The sequence below is a fragment of the Pristiophorus japonicus genome, unplaced genomic scaffold (assembly GCF_044704955.1).
Source record: "Pristiophorus japonicus isolate sPriJap1 unplaced genomic scaffold, sPriJap1.hap1 HAP1_SCAFFOLD_154, whole genome shotgun sequence".
Lineage (NCBI taxonomy): Eukaryota > Metazoa > Chordata > Chondrichthyes > Pristiophoridae > Pristiophorus > Pristiophorus japonicus.
Window position 1 is genome coordinate 1 of NW_027251217.1, and position 25,831 is coordinate 25,831.

At 48.9% G+C, this 25,831-nt stretch overlaps 1 protein-coding gene and 1 long non-coding RNA gene across 9 annotated transcripts in view; one reads left to right on the forward strand and one right to left on the reverse strand.

Moving 5' to 3' along the window:
- Positions 1–587: 587 nt before the first annotated feature.
- On the reverse strand, positions 588–13,378 carry LOC139242949 (uncharacterized). Its single transcript, XR_011589412.1, has 4 exons — positions 13,275–13,378; positions 11,841–12,006; positions 9,785–9,950; positions 588–674 (listed from the first exon to the last, which is right to left on the reverse strand). It is a non-coding gene; the product is annotated as an uncharacterized lncRNA (long non-coding RNA).
- A 3,309-nt stretch (positions 13,379–16,687) lies between these two features.
- The window catches only part of LOC139242937 (uncharacterized), a 596,540-nt gene continuing 587,396 nt past the window's right edge, over positions 16,688–25,831 (forward strand). For all 8 annotated transcript variants that reach the window (XR_011589402.1, XR_011589400.1, XR_011589399.1 and 5 more), the window contains exons 1-2: positions 16,688–16,720; positions 17,589–17,684. Coding sequence is in view for 2 of the 8 variants with exons in the window: in XM_070870590.1 (XP_070726691.1) it covers positions 16,702–16,720; positions 17,589–17,684 (115 nt within the window). In the remaining 6 variants the exon portion in view is untranslated. The remainder of the gene's footprint in view (positions 16,721–17,588; positions 17,685–25,831) is intronic.

Here is a 25,831-nt window from a genome sequence, read left to right on the forward strand (position 1 = left end):
TATTCGGTGTGAGGGTATTGAACTTCCTGCATTGTAGCCATGTCATGGAGATATATTTCTGGCACTGATACGTTCTGCCACCTCTCCCCACTCGCGGATTGCCTGGATATATTTATCGCCGCTTGGTAGACAGAAGAAGTCCCTATTCCTGGTGACCACCTCCTGTAAAACCTCGAATCAGTGTGCGGAAACAGGCAGCCTTTGCGGGGTCTGCTGTGCCGGCCATTGGCCACAATCTTCATTTACAGTTGCCTACAGCCAAAGTGCTCCTCCACTTTGAGCTGTAAGTTGCCATTATTTGGCGCCAGTAATGGTGAAATTGACGTCCATCATTCTGCGAGCAGCCAATGCGCAGCGCAAGTGGTGCTGACAACCCACTTATTTTATTTAAATTAAAGGGACTGGCGCATTGAGGCTTTGCTTGTGACCACGTGACTTTGTGCGTGTTCAAAGAACGCTGCCCATTCTACACACAAAGCAATTTCTACCCCATTAACATTTCTGTCAAAAAAAGGGCCAACACCTGTTCCTATTTCTTAGGTTTAATAAAGCTCCGGGAGAAGGAGTCGCTTCACACATACCGGTTCCTGCAGCCTGAGCACTTTCCCGAGGAGCAGGTTCTTGAATCTGACTTTTTTTGCTTGATGATTTCCGCATCTCTGTTCATTTGTTATCTGAAAAACATTTCATTCCAGGTTATAGCAGAGTGTAAAGTCCCTCATCACTGGTACCTTTCTAGTAAATATCTTCCGCACTCTCTCCAAGGCCTGGAAATCCTTCCTTCAGTGTGGTGTCCAGAATTGAACACAACACGCCAGATGAGGCCTAACCAGTGTTTGTAAAGATTTGACATAACCTTCTTGATTTTTTACTCCATTAATAAAGCCAAAGACCCCACACACATTTTTAACAGGCTTCTCACCTTGTCGTGCCACCGTAAACAGGTTGGGTACAAGAACATGGAGTATATTAGCAAGAGACATAAAAATATATTATAAATGTTTCTATGGATATGTAAATAGGAAGAGATTAGTGAACGTGAAAATGGGCTCATTAGAGGCAGAGACAGGAGAAATTATAATGAACAATAAGGAAATGGCAGACATTGAACAAATACTTCGTATCTGTCTTCACAGCAAGACACGAAAAACATTCTGGAAATAATGGGGAACCAAGGGTCTGGAGAGAATGAGGAACTTAAAGAAATCAGTATAAGTAAAGACATCGTACTGGAGAAATTAATGGGACTAAGTGACGACAAATCCCTTGGACCCGACGACCTGCATCCTAGGATTTTACAAGAGATAGTGGATGCACTGGTATTAATCTAGAATCGAGGGAATTGTGTAAGAACAGCTTCCAAGGTTTGGAAGGTAGCAAACATAAACCCGCTATTTCAGAAAGGAGGAATAGAGAAAACAGGGAACTATAGGCCAGTTAGCCTGACAATTGTAGTCGGCACAATACTAGAGTCTATTATTAGGGACGTGGTAACAGGGCACTTAGAAGATCATATTATAAGGCAAAGTCAACATGGTTTGATGAAAGGGAAATTGTGTTTGACAAAGCTGCTGAGTTTTTTGAAGATGTAACTAGTAGGATGGCTAACGGGGATGTGGTGTATTTGGATTTTCAAAAAGCATTCGATAAGGTGCCACACAAGAGGTGATCACACAAAATCAGGACTCATGGGATTGGGGGTAATATATGAGCATGGATTGAGGATTGGTGAATAGACAGAAAGCAGAGATTACGAATCAACTCGACTTATTCGAGTTGGCAGACTGTAACTAGCGGGGTACCTTAAGCATCAGTGCTTGGGCCTCAGCTAGTTACAATCAATATTAATGACTTAGATGAAGGGACTGAGTATAACATATCCAAGTTTGCTGATGAAACAATGTTAGATGGGAAAGTAAGCTGCAAGGAGGATGCAGAGAGGCTGCAGAGAGATATAGACAGGTTGATTGAGTGGGCAAGAACATGACAAATGGAATACAAAGTGGGGAAGTTGAAGTTATCCACTTTGGTGGGGAAAAACAAAAAGTTGAATATGTTTTGGAATGGCAAGAGACTGGGAAATGTTTGCATTCAGAGTGGACTTGTACATGAATCACAGAATGTTAACATGCAGGTACAGCTAGCAATTAGGAAACAAATGGTGTGTTAGCTTTTGTTACAAAAGAGAAATGAAGTCTTACCACAATTATACAGGGCATTGGTGTGGCAACACCTGGAGTATGGTGTACAGTCTGATCTCCTTACCCAAGGAAAGACAGACTTGAATTAGAGGAAGTATAACTAAGGTTCATTAGACTGGTTCATGGTGTCAGGGGATTGTCCAATGAGGAGAGACTGAGTAGACTAGTTCTCGAGAAGAATGAGAGGTGATCTCATTGAAACATATACAATTCTTAAGGGGTTTGACAGTTAATGGTAAGATGTTTCCTCTGGCTGGGAATCCAGAACACGGGGTCACAGTCTCAAAATAAGGGTTTGCCGATTTAGGACTGAGATGAGAAGTCATTTCTTCACTCAAAGGGTTATGCATCTTTGGAATTCTCTACCCCAGAAAGCTGTGGATGCTCAGTTGTATATTCAAGACAAAGATCGATAATTTTTTAAAAAACAAAGCGAATTAAGGGATATGGAGAGAGTGCGGGAAGGTGGAGTTGAGGTCGGAGATCAGACATGATCTTGTTACACCTCACATCTCTCATTTAAAAGTCTTGCTCTCAATCATCCACCCAGTACCAAAAAAGTTATTCCCGATATTTCTTCACTACATTCCATCCTCTGCACAGAAAGACCTCTCATCCTCGGTGATATCAATTCATTTCAATTCATCATGCACTCTCTCCTCTGGGTTCACTAGCCTCCCATCCTCCCTTAATCTCTCCCTCCACATAAACTCCCCAACCCATATTCACAGCCACCCCTCCATCGTGTCAATCACAGATAAGGTCTCTCTGACCACTTCCTTGTATCACTCACCACCCACATAAGCCTTCCAACCGTCCCCCATTCCGACCTCCTTCTGTGTCTGCCCCTGGGAAAAACTCTCTCTCAACTCACTTACAACTGCACTTATCAAATCCCAACTGTCCAGCCTTGGGTCCTCCATTCACCATGATATTTCTGCAGCTGCTGATTTGCTCAATAACACTCACCACCACCATGATGTCCTAGTTCCTGTTAAAACACTGACTCTCTCACCCTTGCCGTTCCCCCGGTACAGCTCTGATCTTCACTCCCGTCAGTCCAAGAGACGCAGACCTGAAAGGCTATGGAGGACAACTGGTTTAGCCATTCACCAGCAGATCCGGCGAGACCACAGAAAGCATTATTTGGTCCTGCTCTCGTCTGCCAAAACTGCTCACTATTCCAGAATCATTCTGAAATGTAAAGATAAATCCCGGCTTCTATTCTCCACTGCGAACCGTCTTTTTAAACCCCTCTCCCCAGTCTCCACCCTCACCTCCGACAATAAGTGTGAGGTCGTCTTTGTCTCTAAGACTGAGACCATCCGTTCACTGCCTCTCCTCTTCCTTCCCCGAGCCCACCGAGCCAAACTTCCCGAGGATCCCCTCTGCCCTAGCCCTGAACTCACATCTATCTCCAGTTTCTCTCCGATCTCCTCTCATGACCTGTCCATGAGACCCACTCCCTGCTCCCTTGATCTTATTCTCACTAAACTGCTGACCACACAACTTCCTTTTCTGGCTCCCATGTTAGCTGACATTGTTACCGGTTCTTTCTCCTCAGGTACTGTCCCCCTCTCCCTCAAATCTGCCATCATCACCCCTCTCCTCAAAAAACAACTCTAGACCCCTCCGTCCTTGCAAACTGTCACCCCATCTCCAACCTCCCTTTCCTCTCCAAAGTCCTTGAACATGTTGTCGCCTCCTAAATACCTGCCCATCTTTCCGGCAATTCCATGTTTGAATCCCCACAAACCAGTTTACACACCTGCCACAGTACTGCACCGGCTTTTATTAAAGTCAAAAATGACATCCTTCGTGACTGTGACGAAGGCAAACCATCCCTCTTAACTGGTCTGCAGCCTTTGACACGGTTCACCACTCTATCTTTCTCCAACCCCACTCCACCGTCGTCCAGCTGGGTGGGACTGCGCTCGCCTGATTCCATTCTTATCTATCGAATATAGCCAGAGAATCACCTGCAACGGCTGCTCTTCCCACCCCTGCAGCGTTACCTCTGGTGTGCCCCAAGGATCTAACTTTGGCCTCCTCCAATTTCTCATCCACATGTCCGCTGACGACATCCAGCTCCACTCCACGAACACTTCTCCCCACTCCGCCAGGGTCTCCAAATTGTCAGACATCCAGTTCTGGATGAGCAGAAATTTTCTCCAATTGAATATTGGGAAGATCAAAGCCATTGTTTGTGGTTCCCGCCTCGACCTCCACTCCCTAGCTACTGACTCCATCCCTCTCCCCAACTTCCGTCTGAGGATTAACCACTCTTCGCAACCTTGGTGTCATATTTGACCCTGAAATGAGCTTTCGACCACATCTCCGAAGCATAACTAAGACCGCCTATTTCCACCATCGTAACATCGTCCGTCTCCACCCTTGCCTCAGATCATCTGCTGCCGAAGCCCTCATCAATGCCTATGTCACGTCTAGATTTGACTATGTCAATGCACTCCAGGCTGGTTTCCGACATTCGAACCTAGGTAAGCTAGAAGTGATCGAAAACTCGGCTGCCCGTGTCCTGATTTGCGCCAAGTCCCGCTCACCCATCACCCATGTGTTCGCTGACCTACAATGGCGCCCGGTTAAGCAACGCCCCGATTTCAAAATTCTCATCCTTGTTTTGAAATCCTTCCATGGCCTCACTCCTCCCTATCTCTAATCTCCTCCAGCCACACAACACCACCCCCTCCCAGAGATGTGTGCAGTCCTCGAATACTGCCCTCTTGAGCATCCCTGATTATAATCGCTCAACATTGGTGGCCGTGCCTTCTGTTGCCTAGGCCCTAAGCTCTGGAATTCCCTGCCTAAACCTTTCCGCCTCTCTACCTCTCTTTCCTCTTTAAAGATGCTCCTTACAACCTAACTCTTCGACCAAGCTTTTGGTCACCTGCCCTAATTTCTCCTTATGAGGCTTGGTGTCAAATGTTTTATTTCAGAATACTCCTGTGAAGTGCTTTGGGACGTTTCACTACATTAAAGGTGCTATATAAATACAGGTTGTTATTGAATGGTGGAGCAGGCTCGAAGGGCCAAATGGCCGACGACAGCTCCTACTTCTTCTGTTTTCATGAGGAAGGGAAGAGTCAGAGATGGACCATGTGCATGTGCAGGAAGTGTGGAAATTGGAAGCAAAGTCAATGAAATGTTCTAGTTCAGGACAAGAACAGGAAACGGCACCGATAGTCATCAATGTACCGGAATAAGAGATGAGGGAGGGGGCTGGTTGCCTGTCATTTTAAGGCACCACTCCACTCCCACACTGACCCCTCGGTCTTCAGTCTCCTCCACTGTTCCAACAAACGCTCAACCTAAGCTGGAGGAACAGCACCTCATCTTTCGTTTCGGCACTTTACAGCCTTCTGGATTCAACATCCAGTTCAACAATTTCAGACCATAACCTCGGAGTTTATTTTTTCAGATGGCAGCAGTTGATGTTTCTGCTATTCACATTGACACCATTTCTAGATTTATCTTTTGTTTCTTTACTTGTCATGTCTCATTGTGCTGGACTCCTCCAACAGAGGAAGAATTGTTTCAATCTATCTACCCCACTAAATCATTTAATCATCTTAAACAGCTCAATTAGATCCCCCTTGGTCATCTATATTCAGCAGAATACAAGCCTGGTCGACGCAACCTGCCCTCATATTTGAAGCTTTAAGCTCCGGTATCATTCCGATAAACTTGCTCCAAGGACAATTGATCTTCCATGAGGGGCGGTGCTCATAACTGAACAACATGAGGAGCAAGATTTTCTATTCAACATGTATTGAGTCAGACGACACCGATTTTGGAAAAGTAGTATTAAACTCGGGCAAGAGGAAGTCTTACGCATGATGTGTATCGATATAACTGACTGCTCAGAAACAACAGGTTCCGACTCCTGGACTGCCGAATACATAGACAGAGTTTACACTGAATGTTGCACGGTCTTTCAGTTATAAATTGTGCCAACGCCTCTTGTCCTGAGATCTGATAGATTGTTACCCTGGTGATAGAGGAAATCGCTCACCAAAAAGTAACTGAAAACGGAAATAACAAAACCACCATCACATGTTCTGAGTTTAGTTAAGAACATTAACCCTGTACATACAGATAATGTTTCTGACCATGAAGCTGCGATTCCAATAACAGACTGTTACACCACTCGACCCGACACTGGATTTACTGAATGCACTGTCAGTTCCGGCTGTACAGAGCATTAAGCAATGCCGCATCTTCAGAAATACATCGGTAAAATAGTAGAATTGTTGGAAATAGACCCCGTCACCTCTGAAAATCTACTTGTCTTAAACCATCTAAACCCGTTACTGTTAATGAATTATATACGTCTACATTACCTGCATTGTGTGACCAACGAGAAACGTTACTCTCACAACACAAAATAATTAATTGGAAGTAAATTTACAAATCTATATTAAAATAAAGTTTACGTATCATTTTATCACAAAATGATAATCATTTAATTCAACTGCCATTGCCAAATTCAGAAATGGATTTTTCTGATAGGAAATAACTAAGTACAACCCAGCATCCAGTTCAGAACTGTAAGATTATTTATTGACAGTTGGATATTTAGAGATCAGTGTTTGGGCCTCAGCTATTTACAATTGATATTAATGACCGAGATGAATGGATGAGTGCAATGGATCCAAATTTGTTGCCGATACAAAGCTAGGTGGGAAAGTTGTCAGGTGGACACAAAGAGCCTGCAAAGAGATATAGACAGGTTAAGTGAGTGTGGGCAATAAGGTGGCAGATGGCTTGGGTGAGATTACACTGGAGTACTGTGAACAATTTTGGTCTCATGAGCTGAGAAAGGATATACGTGCCATAGAGGCGGTGCAATGAAGGTTCACTACATGGATCCCTGGGATGAGAAAGTTGTCCTAGGAGGAGGGATCGAGTAGACTGGACCTATACTCTGTGGAGGTTAGAAGGAGGAGATGTGATGTAATTGAAACATACAAGATACGTGGTGGATTGACAGGGTAGATGCTGAGAGATTGTTTCCCTGGCTGGTGAGTATAGAACGAGGGGGCATAGTCCCAGGATAAAGGGTCGGCCACTTAAGACTAAGATGAGGAGGAATTCCTTCAATCAAAGGGTTGTGATTCTTTGCAATTCTCTACCCAAAGGGCTGTGGATGCGGAGTCGTTGAGCATATATTGAAGGCCGAGACAGATAAATATTTGGAATCGAGGGGAATCAAGGGATACAGAGATTGGTGGGAACGTGGACTTAAGGTCAAAGATCAGCTGTTTGACCTCACTGGGCCCCCGGGTTACACAGTGTCTGATCTCACTGGGCCCACCCCCAGGTTACACAGTGTCTGATCTCACTGGGCCCACCCCCAGGTTACACACTGTCTGATCTCACTGGGCCCACCCCCGGGTTACACAGTGTCTGATCTCACTGGGCCCACCCCCAGGTTACACACTGTCTGATCTCACTGGGCCCACCCCCGGGTGACACAGTGTCTGATCTCACTGGGCCCCCGGGTTACACACTGTCTGATCTCACTGGGCCCACCCCCGGGTTACACACTGTCTGATCTCACTGGGCCCCCGGGTTACACACTGTCTGATCTCACTGGGCCCATCCCCGGGTTACACACTGTCTGATCTCACTGGGCCCACCCCCGGGTTACACACTGTCTGATCTCACTGGGCCCACCCCCGGGTTACACACTGTCTGATCTCACTGGGCCCACCCCCGGGTTACACGCTGTCTGATCTCACTGGGCCCACCCCCGGGTTACACAGTGTCTGATCTCACTGGGCCCACCCCCGGGTTACACACTGTCTGATCTCACTGGGCCCACCCCCGGGTTACACACTGTCTGATCTCACTGGGCCCACCCCCGGGTTACACAGTGTCTGGGCCCACTGATAGTTTCACTAACTCCCACATGTCCCAAACCCCCAGCTCCGGGCCTGTGTTAAGTTCGGTGTTTGCCCTCACAGTAAAATCCCGGCCCCCCGCCTGAGATTGCACACTGTGAGCGGTGCGGCCGGAAATGCGCCACTTTCTCCGCCGGCTGCAGACTGAGCCCCCGCCCTCCATCCCCGGACCGGGCCCTGTATTGTGAGCCGGCTCAGCACATTCCCCGGGATGTGATGCTGACAGTAAGCGGCCCGCTTTCCCCGCTCAGTTACAGCCCCTTACTGTTAGTTTACAGTCCCTGGGTGTGTGACAGAAAGCCTCAGACCTGACACTGCCGCATGTTGAGGCCGGCAGACGGAGCAGCGCCATTGTCCCCGCTGTTCCAGCCCGTGTGCGATACAAAGTCTGGGGCTGAGCCGCCCGCTCTCAGTCCGTCAGCTCAACACAGCCCCGCTCCCCCAGTGAGAGAGCGGGCCCGGCAACCCGGGCAACCCTCCTGTTCCTCACATACCTGCCCCGCCCCGGTAACCCTCCTATTCCTCAGTCACTCACATATCGGACCCACCCCAGTAACCCAGGCAACCCTCATGTTCCTCACCGTCACTCACACAGCAGACGGCCGAAGGGGCAAACCCCGCCTTGGGTATCATCCTGGTAAACCTCCTCTGTACCCTCGCCAACGCCTTGGCATTCTTCCGAGTGTGTGCTGCTCAGAATTGTACACAATACTCCAGCCTCACTACTGATGTGTAATGGGTTAGCATTGAACTCCGTGTTTTTATATTCAGTGCCCATTTACAATGCGAAGGATCCCACACACTCTCTTAAATGCCTCATCAGCTTACCCTTCCATCTTCAAACATTTGTGAATATTCATCCCCAGGTCTCTCTGCTCTAACATCCCCTCAAAATAGTCCCGTTTGCATTATACTGCCTCTCCATGTTGTTCTTCCCAAAGTGTCTCACTTCACACTGAGCTATAATAAATTGCATCTGCCATGTTTCAGTCCAGTTCACCAGTCTCTGTCTGTGCCTTTCTAAAGTCTGCTGCTATCCTGCTCACCTGCTCACCATTTACTACAATCAAGTTTCTCGAAGGTCCACTCCCTACAGCGAAGGCCTGGTCATTTCGAATATAAACAGAAAAGAAACGGTCACAATTGCGACACCTGGTTGACCCAATGCATACTTCTCCACAGTCAGAAAAACACACTGCTCTCAGCTAATTACATATCCAAGTTACCACTGTCCCTTTAACACCACGTGCTTCAACGTTACAAACAAGTCCATTATGTGATACTTTATCAAATGGCTTTTGAAAGTTCATTAACAACACATCTACTGCACTAACCTCAACACTGAGACCTCATTTACTCTAAAAACACACAATTCAATGTGACTGTGTTCAGAGACAGAAACTGATCTTATTTCATGTCCCACTGCAGGACCTCCTGCTGGATAATTGTGCTCGGTGGTCAGACTCTCCCAATCTCATTCTCATCATTTCCTGCCTTACCTTTAATCTTTGTGTACTGTCTACAGGACCAGTGTGTATCTGAGTCAATGGGACTCTCTCTGACCTTTCCCCCCAGGACAAGTGTGTGTGAGAGTCAATGGGACTCTCTCTGACCTTTCCCCCCAGGACCAGTGTGTGTCTGAGTCATGGGACTCTCTCTGACCTTTCTCCCCTGTGGATCCATGGAAGCTTTGTGAATCAGAAGAGGTCTCTGTCTTTGGTGCTCTCACAATCCTGGGCTGGTCCACCTGCTGTTGTTCCTCAGTCTACAATCCCGGTTTACTTCCACCTCTGGAACATCTCAATCACTCCGTCATACACCAGGAGGTCTAATTATGGCAGGGCAGAAAATGAGACAAATATTAACGGTGTGAAGTCGAATGTAATGTGTACATTTCTAACGCTTAATAATACTGAAAGTTCAGGGTTGAGTATTTCTGTAGGATTTTGTCATTTGCCTCAGATCCCCAGCAAGCTCACTGAAGCATCACACAAATCACCAGAGTTGTTGACAAAACTGCGGAATTTACTGTCTATTTTTTAGACAAACCGGCGCTGTGTGATCTGACATAGCCCATCCTCCCCGGGTTACACACTGTCTGATCTCACTGGGCCCACCCCCGGGTTACACAGTGTCTGATCTCACTGGGCCCACCCCCGGGTTACACACGGTCTGATCTCACTGGGCCCACCCCCGGGTTACACACTGTCTGATCTCACTGGGCCCACCCCCGGGTTACACACTGTCTGATCTCACTGGGCCCACCCCCGGGTTACACAGTGTCTGATCTCACTGGGCCCACCCCCGGGTTACACAGTGTCTGATCTCACTGGGCCCACCCCCAGGTTACACACTGTCTGATCTCACTGGGCCCACCCCCGGGTTACACACTGTCTGATCTCACTGGGCCCACCCCCGGGTTACACACTGTCTGATCTCACTGGGCCCACCCCCGGGTTACACAGTGTCTGATCTCACTGGGCCCACCCCCGGGTTACACACTTTCTGATCTCACTGGGCCCACCCCCGGGTTACACACTGTCTGATCTCACTGGGCCCACCCCCGGGTTACACAGTGTCTGATCTCACTGGGCCCACCCCCGGGTTACACACTGTCTGATCACACTGGGTCCACCCCCGGGTTACACACTGTCTGATCTCACTGGGCCCACCCTCGGGTTACACACTGTCTGATCTCACTGGGCCCACCCCCGGGTTACACACTGTCTGATCTCACTGGGCCCACCCCCGGGTTACACACTGTCTGATCTCACTGGGCCCACCCCCGGGTTACACACTTTCTGATCTCACTGAGTCCACCCCCGGGTTACACACTGTCCGATCTCACTGGGCCCACCCCCGGGTTACACACTGTCTGATCTCACTGGGCCCACCCCCGGGTTACACACTGTCTGATCTCACTGGGCCCACCCCCGGGTTACACACTGTCTGATCTCACTGGGCCCACCCCCGGGTTACACACTGTCTGATCTCACTGGGCCCACCCCAGGGTTACACACTGTCTGATCTCACTGGGCCCACCCCCGGGTTACACAGTGTCTGATCTCACTGGGCCCACCCCCGGGTTACACACTGTCTGATCTCACTGGGCCCACCCCCGGGTTACACACTGTCTGATCTCACTGGGCCCACCCCCGGGTTACACACTGTCTGATCTCACTGGGCCCACCCCCGGGTTACACACTGTCTGATCTCACTGGGCCCACCCCGGGTTACACACTGGCTTTTGAAAGTTCATACACACATCTACTGCACTAACCTCAATACTGTGATACTTTATTTACTCTAAAAACACACAATTCAATGTGACTGTGTGTTCAGAGACAGAAACTGATCTTATTTCATGTTCCACTGCACGACCTCCTGCTGGATAATTATGCTCGGTGGTCAGACTTTTCCAGTCTCATCATTTCCTGCCTTACTTTATAATCTTTGTGTACTGCCGACAGGACCAGTGTGTGTCTGAGTCAATGGGACTCTCTCTGACCTTTCCCCCCAGTCCATCTCCAGTGTGTATCTGAGTCAATGGGACTCTCTCTGACCTTTCTCCCCAGTCCATCTCCAGTGTGTACCTGAGTCAATGGGACTTTCTCTGACCTTTGCCCCCAGCACCAGTGTGTGTCTGAGTCAATGGGACTCTCTCTGACCTTTCCCCCCAGCACCAGTGTGTGTCTGAGTCAATGGGACTCTCTCTGACCTTTCGCCCCTGTTGATCTATGGAAGCTCCTTGAATCAGAAGAGTTCTCTGTGTTTGGTGCGCTCACAATCCTGGGCTGGTCCACCTGCTGTTGTTCATCAGTCTACAATCCCTGTTTACTTCCACCTCTGGAACATCTCAATCACTCCGTCATACACCAGGAGGTCTAATTATGGCAGGGCAGAAAATGAGACAAATATTAACGGTGTGAAGTCGAATGTAATGTATACATTTCTAACACTTAATAATACTGAAAGTTCAGGGTTGAGTATTTCTGTCGGATTTTGTCATTTGCCTCAGATCCCCGGCAAGCTCACTGAAGCATCACACAAATCACCAGAGTTGTTGACAAAACTGCGGAATTTACTGTCTATTGTTTAGACAAACCGGCGCTGTGTGATCTGACATAGCCCATCCTCCCCAGGTTACACACGGTCTGATCTTACTGGGCCCACCCCCGGGTTACACACTGTCTGATCTCACTGGGCCCACCCCCAGGTTACACACTGTCTGATCTCACTGGGCCCACCCTCGGGTTACACAGTGTCTGATCTCACTGGGCCCACCCCCGGGTTACACACTGTCTGATCTCACTGGGCCCACCCCCGGGTTACACAGTGTCTGATCTCACTGGGCCCACCCCCGGGTTACACACTGTCTGATCTCACTGGGCCCACCCCCGGGTTACACAGTGTCTGATCTCACTGGGCCCACCCCCGGGTTACACAGTGTCTGATCTCACTGGGCCCACCCCCGGGTTACACACTGTCTGATCTCACTGGGCCCACCCCCGGGTTACACACTGTCTGATCTCACTGGGCCCACCCCCGGGTTACACACTGTCTGATCTCACTGGGCCCACCCCCGGGTTACACAGTGTCTGATCTCACTGGGCCCACCCCCGGGTTACACACTGTCTGATCTCACTGGGCCCACCCCCGGGTTACACAGTGTCTGATCTCACTGGGCCCACCCCCGGGTTACACACTGTCTGATCTCACTGGGCCCACCCCCGGGTTACACACTGTCTGATCTCACTGGGCCCACCCCCGGGTTACACAGTGTCTGATCTCACTGGGCCCACCCCCGGGTTACACAGTGTCTGGGCCCACTGATAGTTTCACTAACTCCCACATGTCCCAAACCCCCAGCTCCGGGCCTGTGTTAAGTTCGGTGTTTGCCCTGACAGTAAAATCCCGGCCCCCCGCCTGAGATTGCACACTGTGAGCGGTGCGGCCGGAAATGCGCCACTTTCTCCGCCGGCTGCAGACTGAGCCCCCGCCCTCCATCCCCGGACCGGGCCCTGTATTGTGAGCCGGCTCAGCACATTCCCCGGGATGTGATGCTGACAGTAAGCGGCCCGCTTTCCCCGCTCAGTTACAGCCCCTTACTGTTAGTTTACAGTCCCTGGGTGTGTGATAGAAAGCCTCAGACCTGACACTGCCGCATGTTGAGGCCGGCAGACGGAGCTGCGCCATTGTCCCCGCTGTTCCAGCCCCGTCACTGTCCCATTCCCTTCCCCCCACTGGCTGAGTGCTGCCGTCCTACTGGCTGCACACGGGAGAGTGACAGCCCCTTGCACCAATCGCAATGCCGCTCCCCCACAGAGCTCCGCCCAGAGGACTGCAGAAGGAAGCGCGCGCGGGGCGGGGAGTGGGGGGGGGGTCACGTGGCTCCTGATTTGAACCGTGCGGCGGTTGAACGGTCACGCCGCGAGCCCGGCAGCGCGCGGGACATGGCCCCGCCCACCGTGTGTGAGGTCAGGGCCCCGCCCACACAGCCCCTGAGCCCAGCAGCGGGAATGCTGCAATGTGAGAGAATAAAGAGACAAGGTGCTGGGAACAGTCAGCCTGAGAGCTCAGGCAGTGTGTGTGGGGGGACAGAGAGAGAATGGAGCTGAGGGAAGATCATTGTCATTGGCCTGACATTCAGGGCCACGGCCCTTGACCTGCTGCTGGGGGCAGTGCAGCTGGAAGATTGAGTGACAATATACAGCACTCTTTCCTCAGCTTCATTCTCCCCAATATGTCAGCTCCTGCTGGAAGATGCACGGCCGGTATATGAGGAGTCTCTGACTGCACACTCTGCACTTATTTCTACTTCAATCTTGTCTTTCCACCAGTAACTCCAGGGCAGCTTCACGTCACACGCGGCTTCACACCGTCAATATTCTGCTCATTTTCTGCCCTGCCATCATCAGATATCCCGGTGAATGGAGGAGCGACTGAGAAAGGGCCGCAGCTGGAAGTAAACCGGGATTGTAGACTGAGGAACAACAGCAGGTGGACCAGCCCAGGATTGTGAGAGCACCAAACACAGAGAACTCTTCCGATTCACAGAGCGTCCATCGATCGACAGGGGAGCAAGGTCAGAGAGAGTCCCATTGACTCAGGTACACACTGGTCCTGGGGGGGCAAAGGTCAGAGAGAGTCCCATTGACTCAGGTACACACTGGTCCTGGGGGAGCAAGGTCAGAGAGAGTCCCATTGACTCAGGTACACACTGGTCCTGGGGGGGCAAAGGTCAGAGAGAGTCCCATTGACTCAGGTACACACTGGTCCTGGGGGAGCAAGGTCAGAGAGAGTCCCATTGACTCAGGTACACACTGGTCCTGGGGGGGCAAAGGTCAGAGAGAGTCCCATTGACTCAGGTACACACTGGTCCTGGGGGGCAAAGGTCAGAGAGAGTCCCATTGACTCAGGTACACACTGGTCCTGGGGGGCAAAGGTCAGAGAGAGTCCCATTGACTCAGATACACACTGGTCCTGGGGGCAAAGGTCAGAGAGAGTCCCATTGACTCAGATACACACTGGTCCTGGGGGGCAAAGGTCAGAGAGAGTCCCATTGACTCAGGTACACACTGGTCCTGGGGGGCAAAGGTCAGAGTAAGTCCCATTGACTCAGGTACACACTGGTCCTGGGGGGCAAAGGTCAGAGAGAGTCCCATTGACTCAGGTACACACTGGTCCTGGGGGGCAAAGGTCAGAGAGAGTCCCATTGACTCAGATACACACTGGTCCTGGGGGGCAAAGGTCAGAGAGTGTCCCATTGACTCAGGTACACACTGGTCCAGGGGATGGACTGGAGAGAAAGGTCAGAGAGAGTCCCATTGACTCAGATACACACTGGTCCTGGGGGGCAAAGGTCAGAGAGTGTCCCATTGACTCAGGTACACACTGGTCCAGGGGATGGACTGGAGAGAAAGGTCAGAGAGAGTCCCATTGACTCAGGTACACACTGGTCCTGGGGATGGACTGGAGAGAAAGGTCAGAGAGAGTCCCATTGACTCAGGTACACACTGGTCCAGGGGATGGACTGGAGAGAAAGGTCAGAGAGAGTCCCATTGACTCAGGTACACACTGGTCCAGGGGATGGACTGGAGAGAAAGGTCAGAGAGAGTCCCATTGACTCAGGTACATACTGGTCCTGGAGAGAAAGGTCAGAGAGAGTCCCATTGACTCAGATACACACTGGTCCTGGGGAGAAAGGTCAGAGAGAGTCCCATTGACTCAGGTACACACTGGTCCTGGGGAGAAAGGTCAGAGAGAGTCCCATTGACTCAGATACACACTGGTCCTGGGGATGGACTGGAGAGAAAGGTCAGAGAGAGTCCCATTGACTCAGGTACACACTGGTCCAGGGGATGGACTGGAGAGAAAGGTCAGAGAGAGTCCCATTGTCTCAGGTACACACTGGTCCAGGGGATGGACTGGAGAGAAAGGTCAGAGAGAGTCCCATTGACTCAGGTACATACTGGTCCTGGAGAGAAAGGTCAGAGAGAGTCCCATTGACTCAGGTACTGGTCCTGGAGAGAAAGGTCAGAGAGAGTCCCATTGACTCAGGTACACACTGGTCCTGGGGAGAAAGGTCAGAGAGAGTCCCATTGACTCAGGTACACACTGGTCCTGGGGATGGACTGGAGAGAAAGGTCAGAGAGAGTCCCATTGACTCAGTTCCACACTGGTCCAGGGGATGGACTGGAGAGAAAGGTCAGAGAGAGTCCCATTGACTCAGGTGCACACTGGTCCTGGGGATGGACTGGAGAGAAAGGTCAGAGAGAGTCCCATTGACTCAGGTACATACTGGTCCTGGAGAGAAAGGTCAGAGAGAGTCCCATTGACTCAGATACACACTGGTCCTGGGGAGAAAAGTCAGAGAGAGTCCCATTGACTCAGGTACACACTGGTCCTGGGGAGAAAGGTCAGAGAGAGTCTCATTGACTCAGGTACATACTGGTCCTGGAGAGAAAGGTCAGAGAGAGTCCCATTGACTCAGGTACATACTGGTCCTGGAGAGAAAGGTCAGAGAGAGTCCCATTGACTCAGGTACATACTGGTCCTGGAGAGAAAGGTCAGAGAGAGTCGCATTGACTCAGATACACACTGGTCCTGGGGATGGACTGGAGAGAAAGGTCAGAGAGAGTCCCATTGACTCAGGTACACACTGGTCCAGGGGATGGACTGGAGAGAAAGGTCAGAGAGAGTCCCAGTCTGCGTCACTTTATCAATATTTATCTCATTTTCTGTCTCACATAATTAGATCGCTGGTAAATGATGGAGTGATAGAGAAGGCCTACAGCTGGAAGTTAATGGGGTTGCAGACTGAGGAACAACAGCAGATGAACCATCTGTTGCTGAAACCCTTATCTCTGCCTTTGCAACCTCTAGACTTGACTGTTCCAACGTTCTCCTGGCCGGCCTCCCTTCTTACACCCTCCATAAACTTGCACTCATCCAAAACCCTGCTGCCCATTTACTAACTGCTCACAAATTAATGCCGGAGAATAACTTCAACTTCTGTTTGGAGAAATTACTGATCCGAGACTGAATCGCTTGCATTTCCAGAGTGGGGAAAGGAAGGGATGATGACAGATAACGTGGGTGAGTGTGTGTCTGCACACGTACAAGTGGAGAATTGTGATTGTAATACAGCAGCTAAATCTACCAATTCTATATTTATGGTGTTTTGAGATTGTAAGACATCTAATGATAATGAAACAAATCAATGTTATGTATCCCCTGACTGAAGGTACACAATTCATTCTACATTAGTGTTAATATCAGTGGAACAGTGGGAAATGTCCTCACCTCCTACAGTGCTCATTGGTCAGGTGCTGACACCATGAGAGATACAGTCAATATATTCAAATAGAAGCAGCAACCAGGTCACATCTCCATGAACACACGGACATTGTCACTGCCCATAGAGACCAGAGCAATTACATCCAGCTTTATATTGTGTATGTGGATAGATATAATATTCATAAAATGCCAAAATTTAACATCACAACTCAACAAATTAAAAATGTTAAACACAAATCTGTGAATAAAGATAATACAATACCGCCAGATTGTATAAAACCAAGTGAAGGATTATTTAATTGATCAATGATCACCCACTCCGCATTTCCCAGCAGAATATTCCCTACCTCAGGAATAAAGCTGGTTTGGGCCTGTACTGAGTAAATCTCACCAATGGGCGCCCCCAGTGCGCAGTCTCGGCCGACGGGAGCCCGTCTGGAACTGGGTTGTGGAGATCAGCGGGACTCACTGGATTTCACTGGGCAGCTGTCTGTGTCACACCTGATGTGGAGACTTGATCGTAACACTCGGGAAATGCTCGATCCCAGAGCTAACCGCTGTTGTACTGATGGGGGAGGAGGGACTGGGTATCATGTTCAACAAGGCAACCTTCTCCTTCTCAATTTAATATATCCCTCTAACACTCCTATGAATATATTTATGACAGAGCATCAGAATCTGGGAACACCTGTCACCACCATGGCTAAAGGTCCAAACAGGGGAGAAGATCCAACGTCTTCACGGATAATGAGAATGGACACAGGTAGGTTCACATCACCACTCCCAGGGCAGGTACAGCATGGGCTAGATACAGAGTAAAGCTCCCTCTACACTGTCCATCAAACACTCCCAGGGCAGGTACAGCACTGGGTTGGATACAGAGTAAAGCTCCTTTCTGCACTGTCCCATCAAACACTCCCAGGGCAGGTACAGCATGGGCGAGAGACAGAGTAAAGCTCCCTCTACACTGTCCCATCAAACACTCCCAGGGCAGGTACAGCACGGGATTAGATACAGAGTAAAGCTCCCAGCAGGTCAGAAAACTGCAAATGTAACACCCGTATTTGAGACAGAAGGCAGACAAAAAGCAGGAAACTATAGAACAGTTAGCTGAACTGTGGTTGGGAAAATGTTGGTGTCCATTGTTAAAGAAGCAATACCAGGACATTTGGAAAAGCATAACTCGGTCAGGCAAAGTCGGCATGGATTGATGAAGGGGAAGTCATGTTTGACAAATTTGCTGGAGTTCTTTGAGGATGTAACGAACAGGGTGGATAAAGGGGAACCAGTGGATGTGGTGTACTTGGACTTCCAGAAGGCATTTGACAAGGTGCCACAGAAAAGGTTACTGCACAAGATAAAAGTTCCCGGGGTTGGGGGTAATATATTAGCATGGATAGAGGATTGGCTAACTAACAGAAAACAGAGAATCGAGATAAATGGTTCATTCTCAGGTTGGCAATCAGTAACTAGTGGGGTGCCACAGGGATCAGTGCTGGGACCCCAACTATTTACAATCCATATCAACGAATTGGAAGAGAGGACCGAGTGTAACGTAGCCAAGTTTGCTGGATACAAAGATGGGAGGAAAAGCAATGTGTGAGGAGCACACAAAAAATCTGCAAAAGGACATAGACAGGCTCAGTGAGTGGGCAACAATTTGGCAGAAGGAGCATAATGTGGGAAAGTGTGAGGTCATGCACTTTGGCAGAAAAAAATCAAAGAGCAAGTTATTATTTAAATGGAGAAAGATTACAAAGTGCTGTAGTACAGCGGGACCTGGGGGTCCTTGTGCATAAAACACAAAAGGTTAGTATGCAGGTACAGCAAGTGATCAGGAAGGCGAATGGAATCTTGGCCTTTATTGCGAAGGGGATGGAGTCGAAAAGCAGGGAAGTCTTGCTGCAGCTATATGAGGCATTGGTGAGGCCACACCTGGAATACTGCGTGCAGTTTTGGTTTCCATATTTACGAAAGGATATACTTGCTTTGGAGGCAGTTCAGAGAAGGTTCACTCGGTTGATTCTGGGGATGAGGGAGTTGACTTATGAGGAAAGGTTGAGGAGGTTGGGCCTCAACTCATTGGAATTCAGAAGAATGTGAGGTGATCTGGTTGAAACATATAAGATTATGAGGGGGCTTGACAAGGTGGATGCAGAGAGGATGTTTCCACTGATGGGGGAGACTAGAACGAGAGGGCATGATCTTAGAATAAGGGGCCGCCCATTTAAAACTGAGATGAGGAGAAATTTCTTCTCTCAGAGGGTTGTAAATCTGTGGAATTCGCTGCCTCAGAGAAGCTGGGACATTAAATACATTTAAGGCAGAAATAGACAGTTTCTTAAACGATAAGGGGATAAAGGGTTATGGGGAGCGGGCGGGGAAGTGGAGCTGAGTCCATGATCAGATCAGCCATGATCTTATTGAATGGAAGAGCAGGCTCGAGGGGCTGTATGACCTACTCCTGCTCCTATTTCTAATGTTCTTATATGTACTTTTATCTGGCGTAAAAATAAAAAAGGGAAGGTGGCTCAACCGTGGCTATCAAGGGAAATCAGGGATAGTATTAAAGCCAAGGAAGTGGCATACAAATTGGCCAGAAATAGCAGCGAACCCGGGGACTGGGAGAAATTTAGAACTCAGCAGAGGAGGACAAAGGGTTTGATTAGGGCGGGGAAAATGGAGTACGAGAAGAAGCTTGCAGGGAACATTAAGGCGGATTGCAAAAGTTTCTATAGATATGTAAAGAGAAAAAGGTTAGTAAAGACAAACGTAGGTCCCCTGCAGTCAGAATCAGGGGAAGTCATAACGGGGAACAAAGAAATGGCAGACCAATTGAACAAGTACTTTGGTTCAGTATTCACTAAGGAGGACACAAACAACCTTCCGGATATAAAAGGGGTCAGAGGGTCTAGTAAGGAGGAGGAACTGAGGGAAATCTTTATTAGTCGGGAAATTGTGTTGGGGAAATTGATGGGATTGAAGGCCGATAAATCCCCAGGGCCTGATGGACTGCATCCCAGAGTACTTAAGGAGGTGGCCTGGAAATAGCGGATGCATTGACAGTCATTTTCCAACATTCCATTGACTCTGGATCAGTTCCTATGGAGTGGAGGGTAGCCAATGTAACCCCACTTTTTAAAAAAGGAGGGAGAGAGAAAACAGGGAATTATAGACCAGTCAGCCTGACCTCAGTAGTGGGTAAAATGATGGAATCAATTTTTAAAGATGTCATAGCAGCGCATTTGGAAAATGGTGACATGATAGGTCCAAGTCAGCATGGATTTGTGAAAGGGAAATCATGCTTGACAAATCTTCTGGAATTTTTTGAGGATGTTTCCAGTAAAGTAGACAAAGGAGAACCAGTTGATGTTGTATATTTGGACTTTCAGAAGGCTTTCGATAAGGTCCCACACAAGAGATTAATGTGCAAAGTTAAAGCACATGGGATTGGGGGTAGTGTGCTGACGTGGATTGAGAACTGGTTGTCAGACAGGAAGCAAAGAGTAGGAGTAAACGGGTACTTTTCAGAATGGCAGGCAGTGACTAGTGGGGTACCGCAAGGTTCTGTGCTGGGGCCCCAACTGTTTACATTGTACATTAATGATTTAGATGAGTGGATTAAATGTAGTATCTCCAAATTTGCGGATGACACTAAGTTGGGTGGCAGTGTGAGCTGCGAGGAGGATGCTATGAGGCTGCAGAGTGACTTGGATAGGTTAGGTGAGTGGGCAAATGCATGGCAGATGAAGTATAATGTGGATAAATGTGAGGTTATCCACTTTGGTGGTAAAAACAGAGAAACAGACTATTATCTGAATGGTGACAGATTAGGAAAAGGGAAGGTGCAACGAGACCTGGGTGTCATGGTACATCAGTCATTGAAGGTTGGCATGCAGGTACAGCAGGCGGTTAAGAAAGCAAATGGCATGTTGGCCTTCATAGCGAGGGGATTTGAGTACAGGGGCAGGGAGGTGTTGCTACAGTTGTACAGGGCCTTGGTGAGGCCACACCTGGAGTATTGTGTACAGTTTTGGACTCCTAACTTGAGGAAGGACATTCTTGCTATTGAGGGAGTGCAGCGAAGATTCACCAGACTGATTCCCGGGATGGTGGGACTGACCTATCAAGAAAGACTGGATCAACTGGGCTTGTATTCACTGGAGTTCAGAAGAATGAGAGGGGACCTCATAGAAACGTTTAAAATTCTGACGGGTTTAGACAGGTTAGATGCAGAAAGAATGTTCCCAATGTTGGGGAAGTCCAGAACCAGGGGGTCACAGTCTGAGGATAAGGGGTAAGCCATTTAGGACCGAGATGAGGAGAAACTTCTTCACCCAGAGAGTGGTGAACCTGTGGAATTCTCTACCACAGAAAGTTGTTGAGGCCAATTCACTAAATATATTCAAAAGGGAGTTAGATGAAGTCCTTACTACTCGGGGGATCAAGGGGTATGGCGAGAAAGCAGGAAGCGGGTACTGAAGTTTCATGTTCAGCCATGAACTCATTGAATGGCGGTGCAGGCTAGAAGGGCTGAATGGCCTGCTCCTGCACCTATTTTCTATGTTTCTATGTTTCTATGTACACTTTCCCATCAATCTCTCCAAGGGCAGGTACAGCAAGGGTTAGATAAAGAGTAAAGCTCCCTCTACACTGTCCCGTCAAACACTCGCGGGACAGGTCCAGCATGGGTTCGATACAGAGTAAAGCTCCCTCTACACTGTCCCATGAAACACTCCCAGGGCAGGTACAGCAGTAAAGCTCCCTCTACACTGTCCCATCAAACACTCCCAGGGCAGGTACAGCACGGGTTAGATGCAGACTAAAGCTCCCTCTACACTGTCCCATCAAACACTCCCAGGGCAGGTACATGGGCATGTTACCAATACCTTCCCTGGATCCCAAGGCTAGGAGTCGCGTTCTGGAAGGTAAGGGGAGCTTGGACTTGTCCATGAGAGTAACCGACGGTAAGAGAACTGAAATAATCCGGAGTAATGAGGTGTTAGTCGTGGCTCAGTGGGAGCCCTCTGGTCTCTGAGTCAGTAGGTTGTGGGATCATGTCCACCCACAGAGCCTTGAGCATAAAATCTAGGCCTGCATTCTAATGCAGTACAGAGGGAGCACTGCACTGTCAGAGGTGCCGCCTTTCACACGAGACGTTGAATGGAGGCCCCACCTGACCTCCCAAGTGGGATTAAAAGATCCCATGACGTTATTCAAAGAAAAGGGGAGTTCTCCCTGGTCCCTGGATACAAAACTTGAAAGTATAATGAACAGTGAGGAGGATAGTTAAAGAATACAAGAGGACACAGACAGGCTGTTGGAATGGGCAGAAACGTGACAAATGAAATTTGACACTGAACATTGCAAAGTGATGCATTTTGGTAGGAAGAACAAGGAGAGGCAATATGAACTAAAGTGCATAATTCTAAAGGGAGAGCATGCACAGAGAGTCCTGGGGTATAATTGCACAAATTGTTGAAGGTGGCAGGATAGATTGAGAATGCGGTTAATAAAAGTATACGGAATCTTGGGCTTCATAATTCGAGGAATAGAGTACAAAGCAAGAAAGTTATGATGGACCTTTATACAACACTGGTTCGGTTTCAACTGGAGTATTGTGTCCAACTCATGGGAGCGCACTCTAGGAAGGATGTGAAGCCTTAGAGAGGTTGCAGAAAAGATACATAAGACTGGTTCCAGGGATGAGGGACCTCAGTTACATGGATAGACTGGAGAAGCTGAGCTTATTCTCCACAGAGCAGAGAAAATTGCGGAGATTCCACACAGGTGTTCAACATAGCGAGGGGTGTAGACAAAGTAGAGAGAAACCGTTCCCATTGGCAGAAGGGTCGAGAACCAGAGGACACAGAGTTAAGGTGATTGGCAGAAGAACCAAAGGCGAAAGGAGAGAGCTTTTTTACGCTGCGAGTGAGTTTGATCTGGAATGTACTACATCGTGGCTTTCCAAAGGGAATTAGATAAGTACCTGAAGGAAAAACAAAAATTGTAGGGTTAGGGGTAAAGGGTCGGGGAGTGGAACTATCTGACGCCCCCTTGCACAGAGCTGGCACGGGCTAGACGGGCCGAATGGCGGCCTCCTGTGCCATAAACGTCCATGGTTGTATTATTGGTTCGCAATGGATTAGACTTTGCAATATTGAAGTAAATTGCAATGGAACAGCACTTTACAATATAATAGTCCTTTCACTGGAATATCACTCTGCAATACAATCATAGAAACATAGGGGTCAAGTTTCGGTCTGAGTCGCTCCAATTTTTTTGGAGCAACTGGTTTGGAATGGAGTTTTTTTCGAAATTGCAATTCTCGGCATTTAGTTTGCTCCAGTTCTAGTCAGTTAGAACAGTTTCATTTTGGAACAGATTTTTTTTTCAAAAGGGGGCGTGTCCGGCCACTTACGTCTGTTTTGAAAGTTTAGGCAGCGAAAACTTACTCCAAACTAACTTAGAATGGAGTAAGTCTAGATTTTTGTACGCTCAGAAAAACCTTGCCAACACTTTAGAAATCAGGCGTAGGTTACAAATCAGGCGTAGGGAACGAGGGGGCGGGGAGGGGGAAGTAATTAAATTTTACAAGCATTCAACAGTCTTAGTTACAGACTGAGATTATACAAATACAAATATAAGTTATACAAATAAAGAGCCATCCTGAATAAAAGATTATAAACAAAGCAAATACAAAAGATTGAATATTCCTACCTGTGTGAAGCAGCAGCAGCCTTCGAGCTGCGGTGCTTCAGGTCGGCCTTCCTTCCATGTAGGAGACAGGGGCGGCGTCAGTGGCTCGACGGCAGCCGAAGACACAGCAAGCAGCCTTCGAGCTGCGAGGGAGGCTGAGGCCATTCGGCCACAGGACAGGATGAGGCAGACAGATAGCCAGTTTGAAACTTAAATTTGTAATTGCAGAATGGGTGCTGCTTTGTCAACACCACGGATTATGCAATGGTTCGCCAGCAATTCACTGCATAGGAGAGAATTGATTAGAGCTCACCGTACCAGGAACGTCACAGCCCGTAGGCTGATGGACAGGAGACCTTACCCACATCGGCAATATCGAGCCAGGCGCTCGTACCTGGACATAAGCGAGGCTGATTGTGTCAAAAGGCTGCGTTTCCGCAGAGAAGTTGCCGTTGAGATCTGTGATATGCTTAGAGCAGATTTACAGCCCAGAAGCAGAACACCAACTGCCTTGTCTGTTGAAGTGAAGGTAACAGCTGCACTTGCCTTCTATGCCTCGGGATCGTTTCAGGCTACAACTGGAGATGTGTGCACCATCTCTCAACGTGCAATACATGCCTGCATTTACCAGGTCACGGCTGCACTGTATGCGCGAAGGAATGACTTCATCAATTTCCCAATGACCGACCGCACAAGCGATCCATGAGAGGGCTGTGGGCTCCTTCAGGATTGCTGGCTTCCCAAAGGTGCAGGGCTGCATTGATTGTACCCACATAGCTTTGCGAGCACCTGTGGAGGATTCCGAGCAGTACAGGAATAGAAAAGGTTTCCACTCCCATCAATGTGCAGCTCGTGTGTGACGACAAGCAGCGCATCATGTCAGTCGATGCGAGATACCCTGGCAGCACCCACGATGCGGTCATCCCTCGCGACAGCGTTCTATCTGACATGTTTGAGCAGCAGCCAGAAGGGCAGAGCTGGCTACTGGGAGACAAAGGGTACGGCCTGACCACCTGGCTCATGATGCCCCTACACGTGACACGGACAGAAGCTGACCGTCAATACAACATGGCGCACATTGCGACGCGCAGCATCATTGCGAGGACCATTGGCATATTGAAACAGCGTTTGCGATGCCTGGACCATTCCGGAGGCCACTTGCAATACTCTCCTCAGATTGTCGGTCACTTCACTGTTGTGTGCTGCATGCTCCATAACTTAGCCATCATGAGGCAGCAGGAGCTGGTAGTGGAACCAGAAGACCCATGTGAGGGTCCAGTGCCTGATGATAGTATTTTGGAAGAGCAGGATGAGGATGATGACGACGATCAGGAAAGCATGCAAGTGCCTGATGCCGGAGCACGAGGTCAGAGACCGCCCTCCTTTAACGATTGTTCGAGCCCTGCGCCAGCAGCTCATCCGTGAACGCTTCAACTACTGATGCCTGAGGGCTCTGCGACCACTGTCGCACATGGACATGTTTATTCTTTGCAGTTGTTCCTACGTTGTATTGTGTTAATGGAACATCGAAACATAGAAAATAGGTGCAGGAGTAGGCCATTCGGCCCTTCGAGCCTGCACCACCATTCAATGAGTTCATGGCTGAACATGCAAGTTCAGTACCCCATTCCAGCTTTCTCGCCATACCCCTTGATCCCCCGAGTAGTAAGGACTATATCTAACTCCTTTTTGAATATATTTAGTGAATTGGCCTCAACAACTTTCTGTGGTAGAGAATTCCACAGGTTCACCACTCTCTGGGTGAAGAAGTTTCTCCTCATCTCAGTCCTAAATGGCTTACCCCTTATCCTTAGACTGTGAACCCTGGTTCTGGACTTCCCCAACATTGGGAACATCCTTCCCGCATCTAACCTGTCTAAACCCGTCAGAATTTTAAACGTTTCTATGAGATCCCCTCTCATTCTTCTGAACTCCAGTGAATACAAGCCCAGTTGATCCAGTCTTTCTTCATATGTCAGTCCTGCCATCCCGGGAATCAGTCTGGTGAACCTTCGCTGCACTCCCTCAATAGCAAGAATGTCCTTCCTCAAGTTAGGAGACCAAAACTGTACACAATACTCCAGGTGTGGCCTCACCAAGGCCCTGTACAACTGTAGCAACACCTCCCTGCCCCTGTACTCGCTATGAAGGCCAACATGCCAGTTGCTTTCTTAACCGCCTGCTGTACCTGAATGCCAACCTTCAATGACT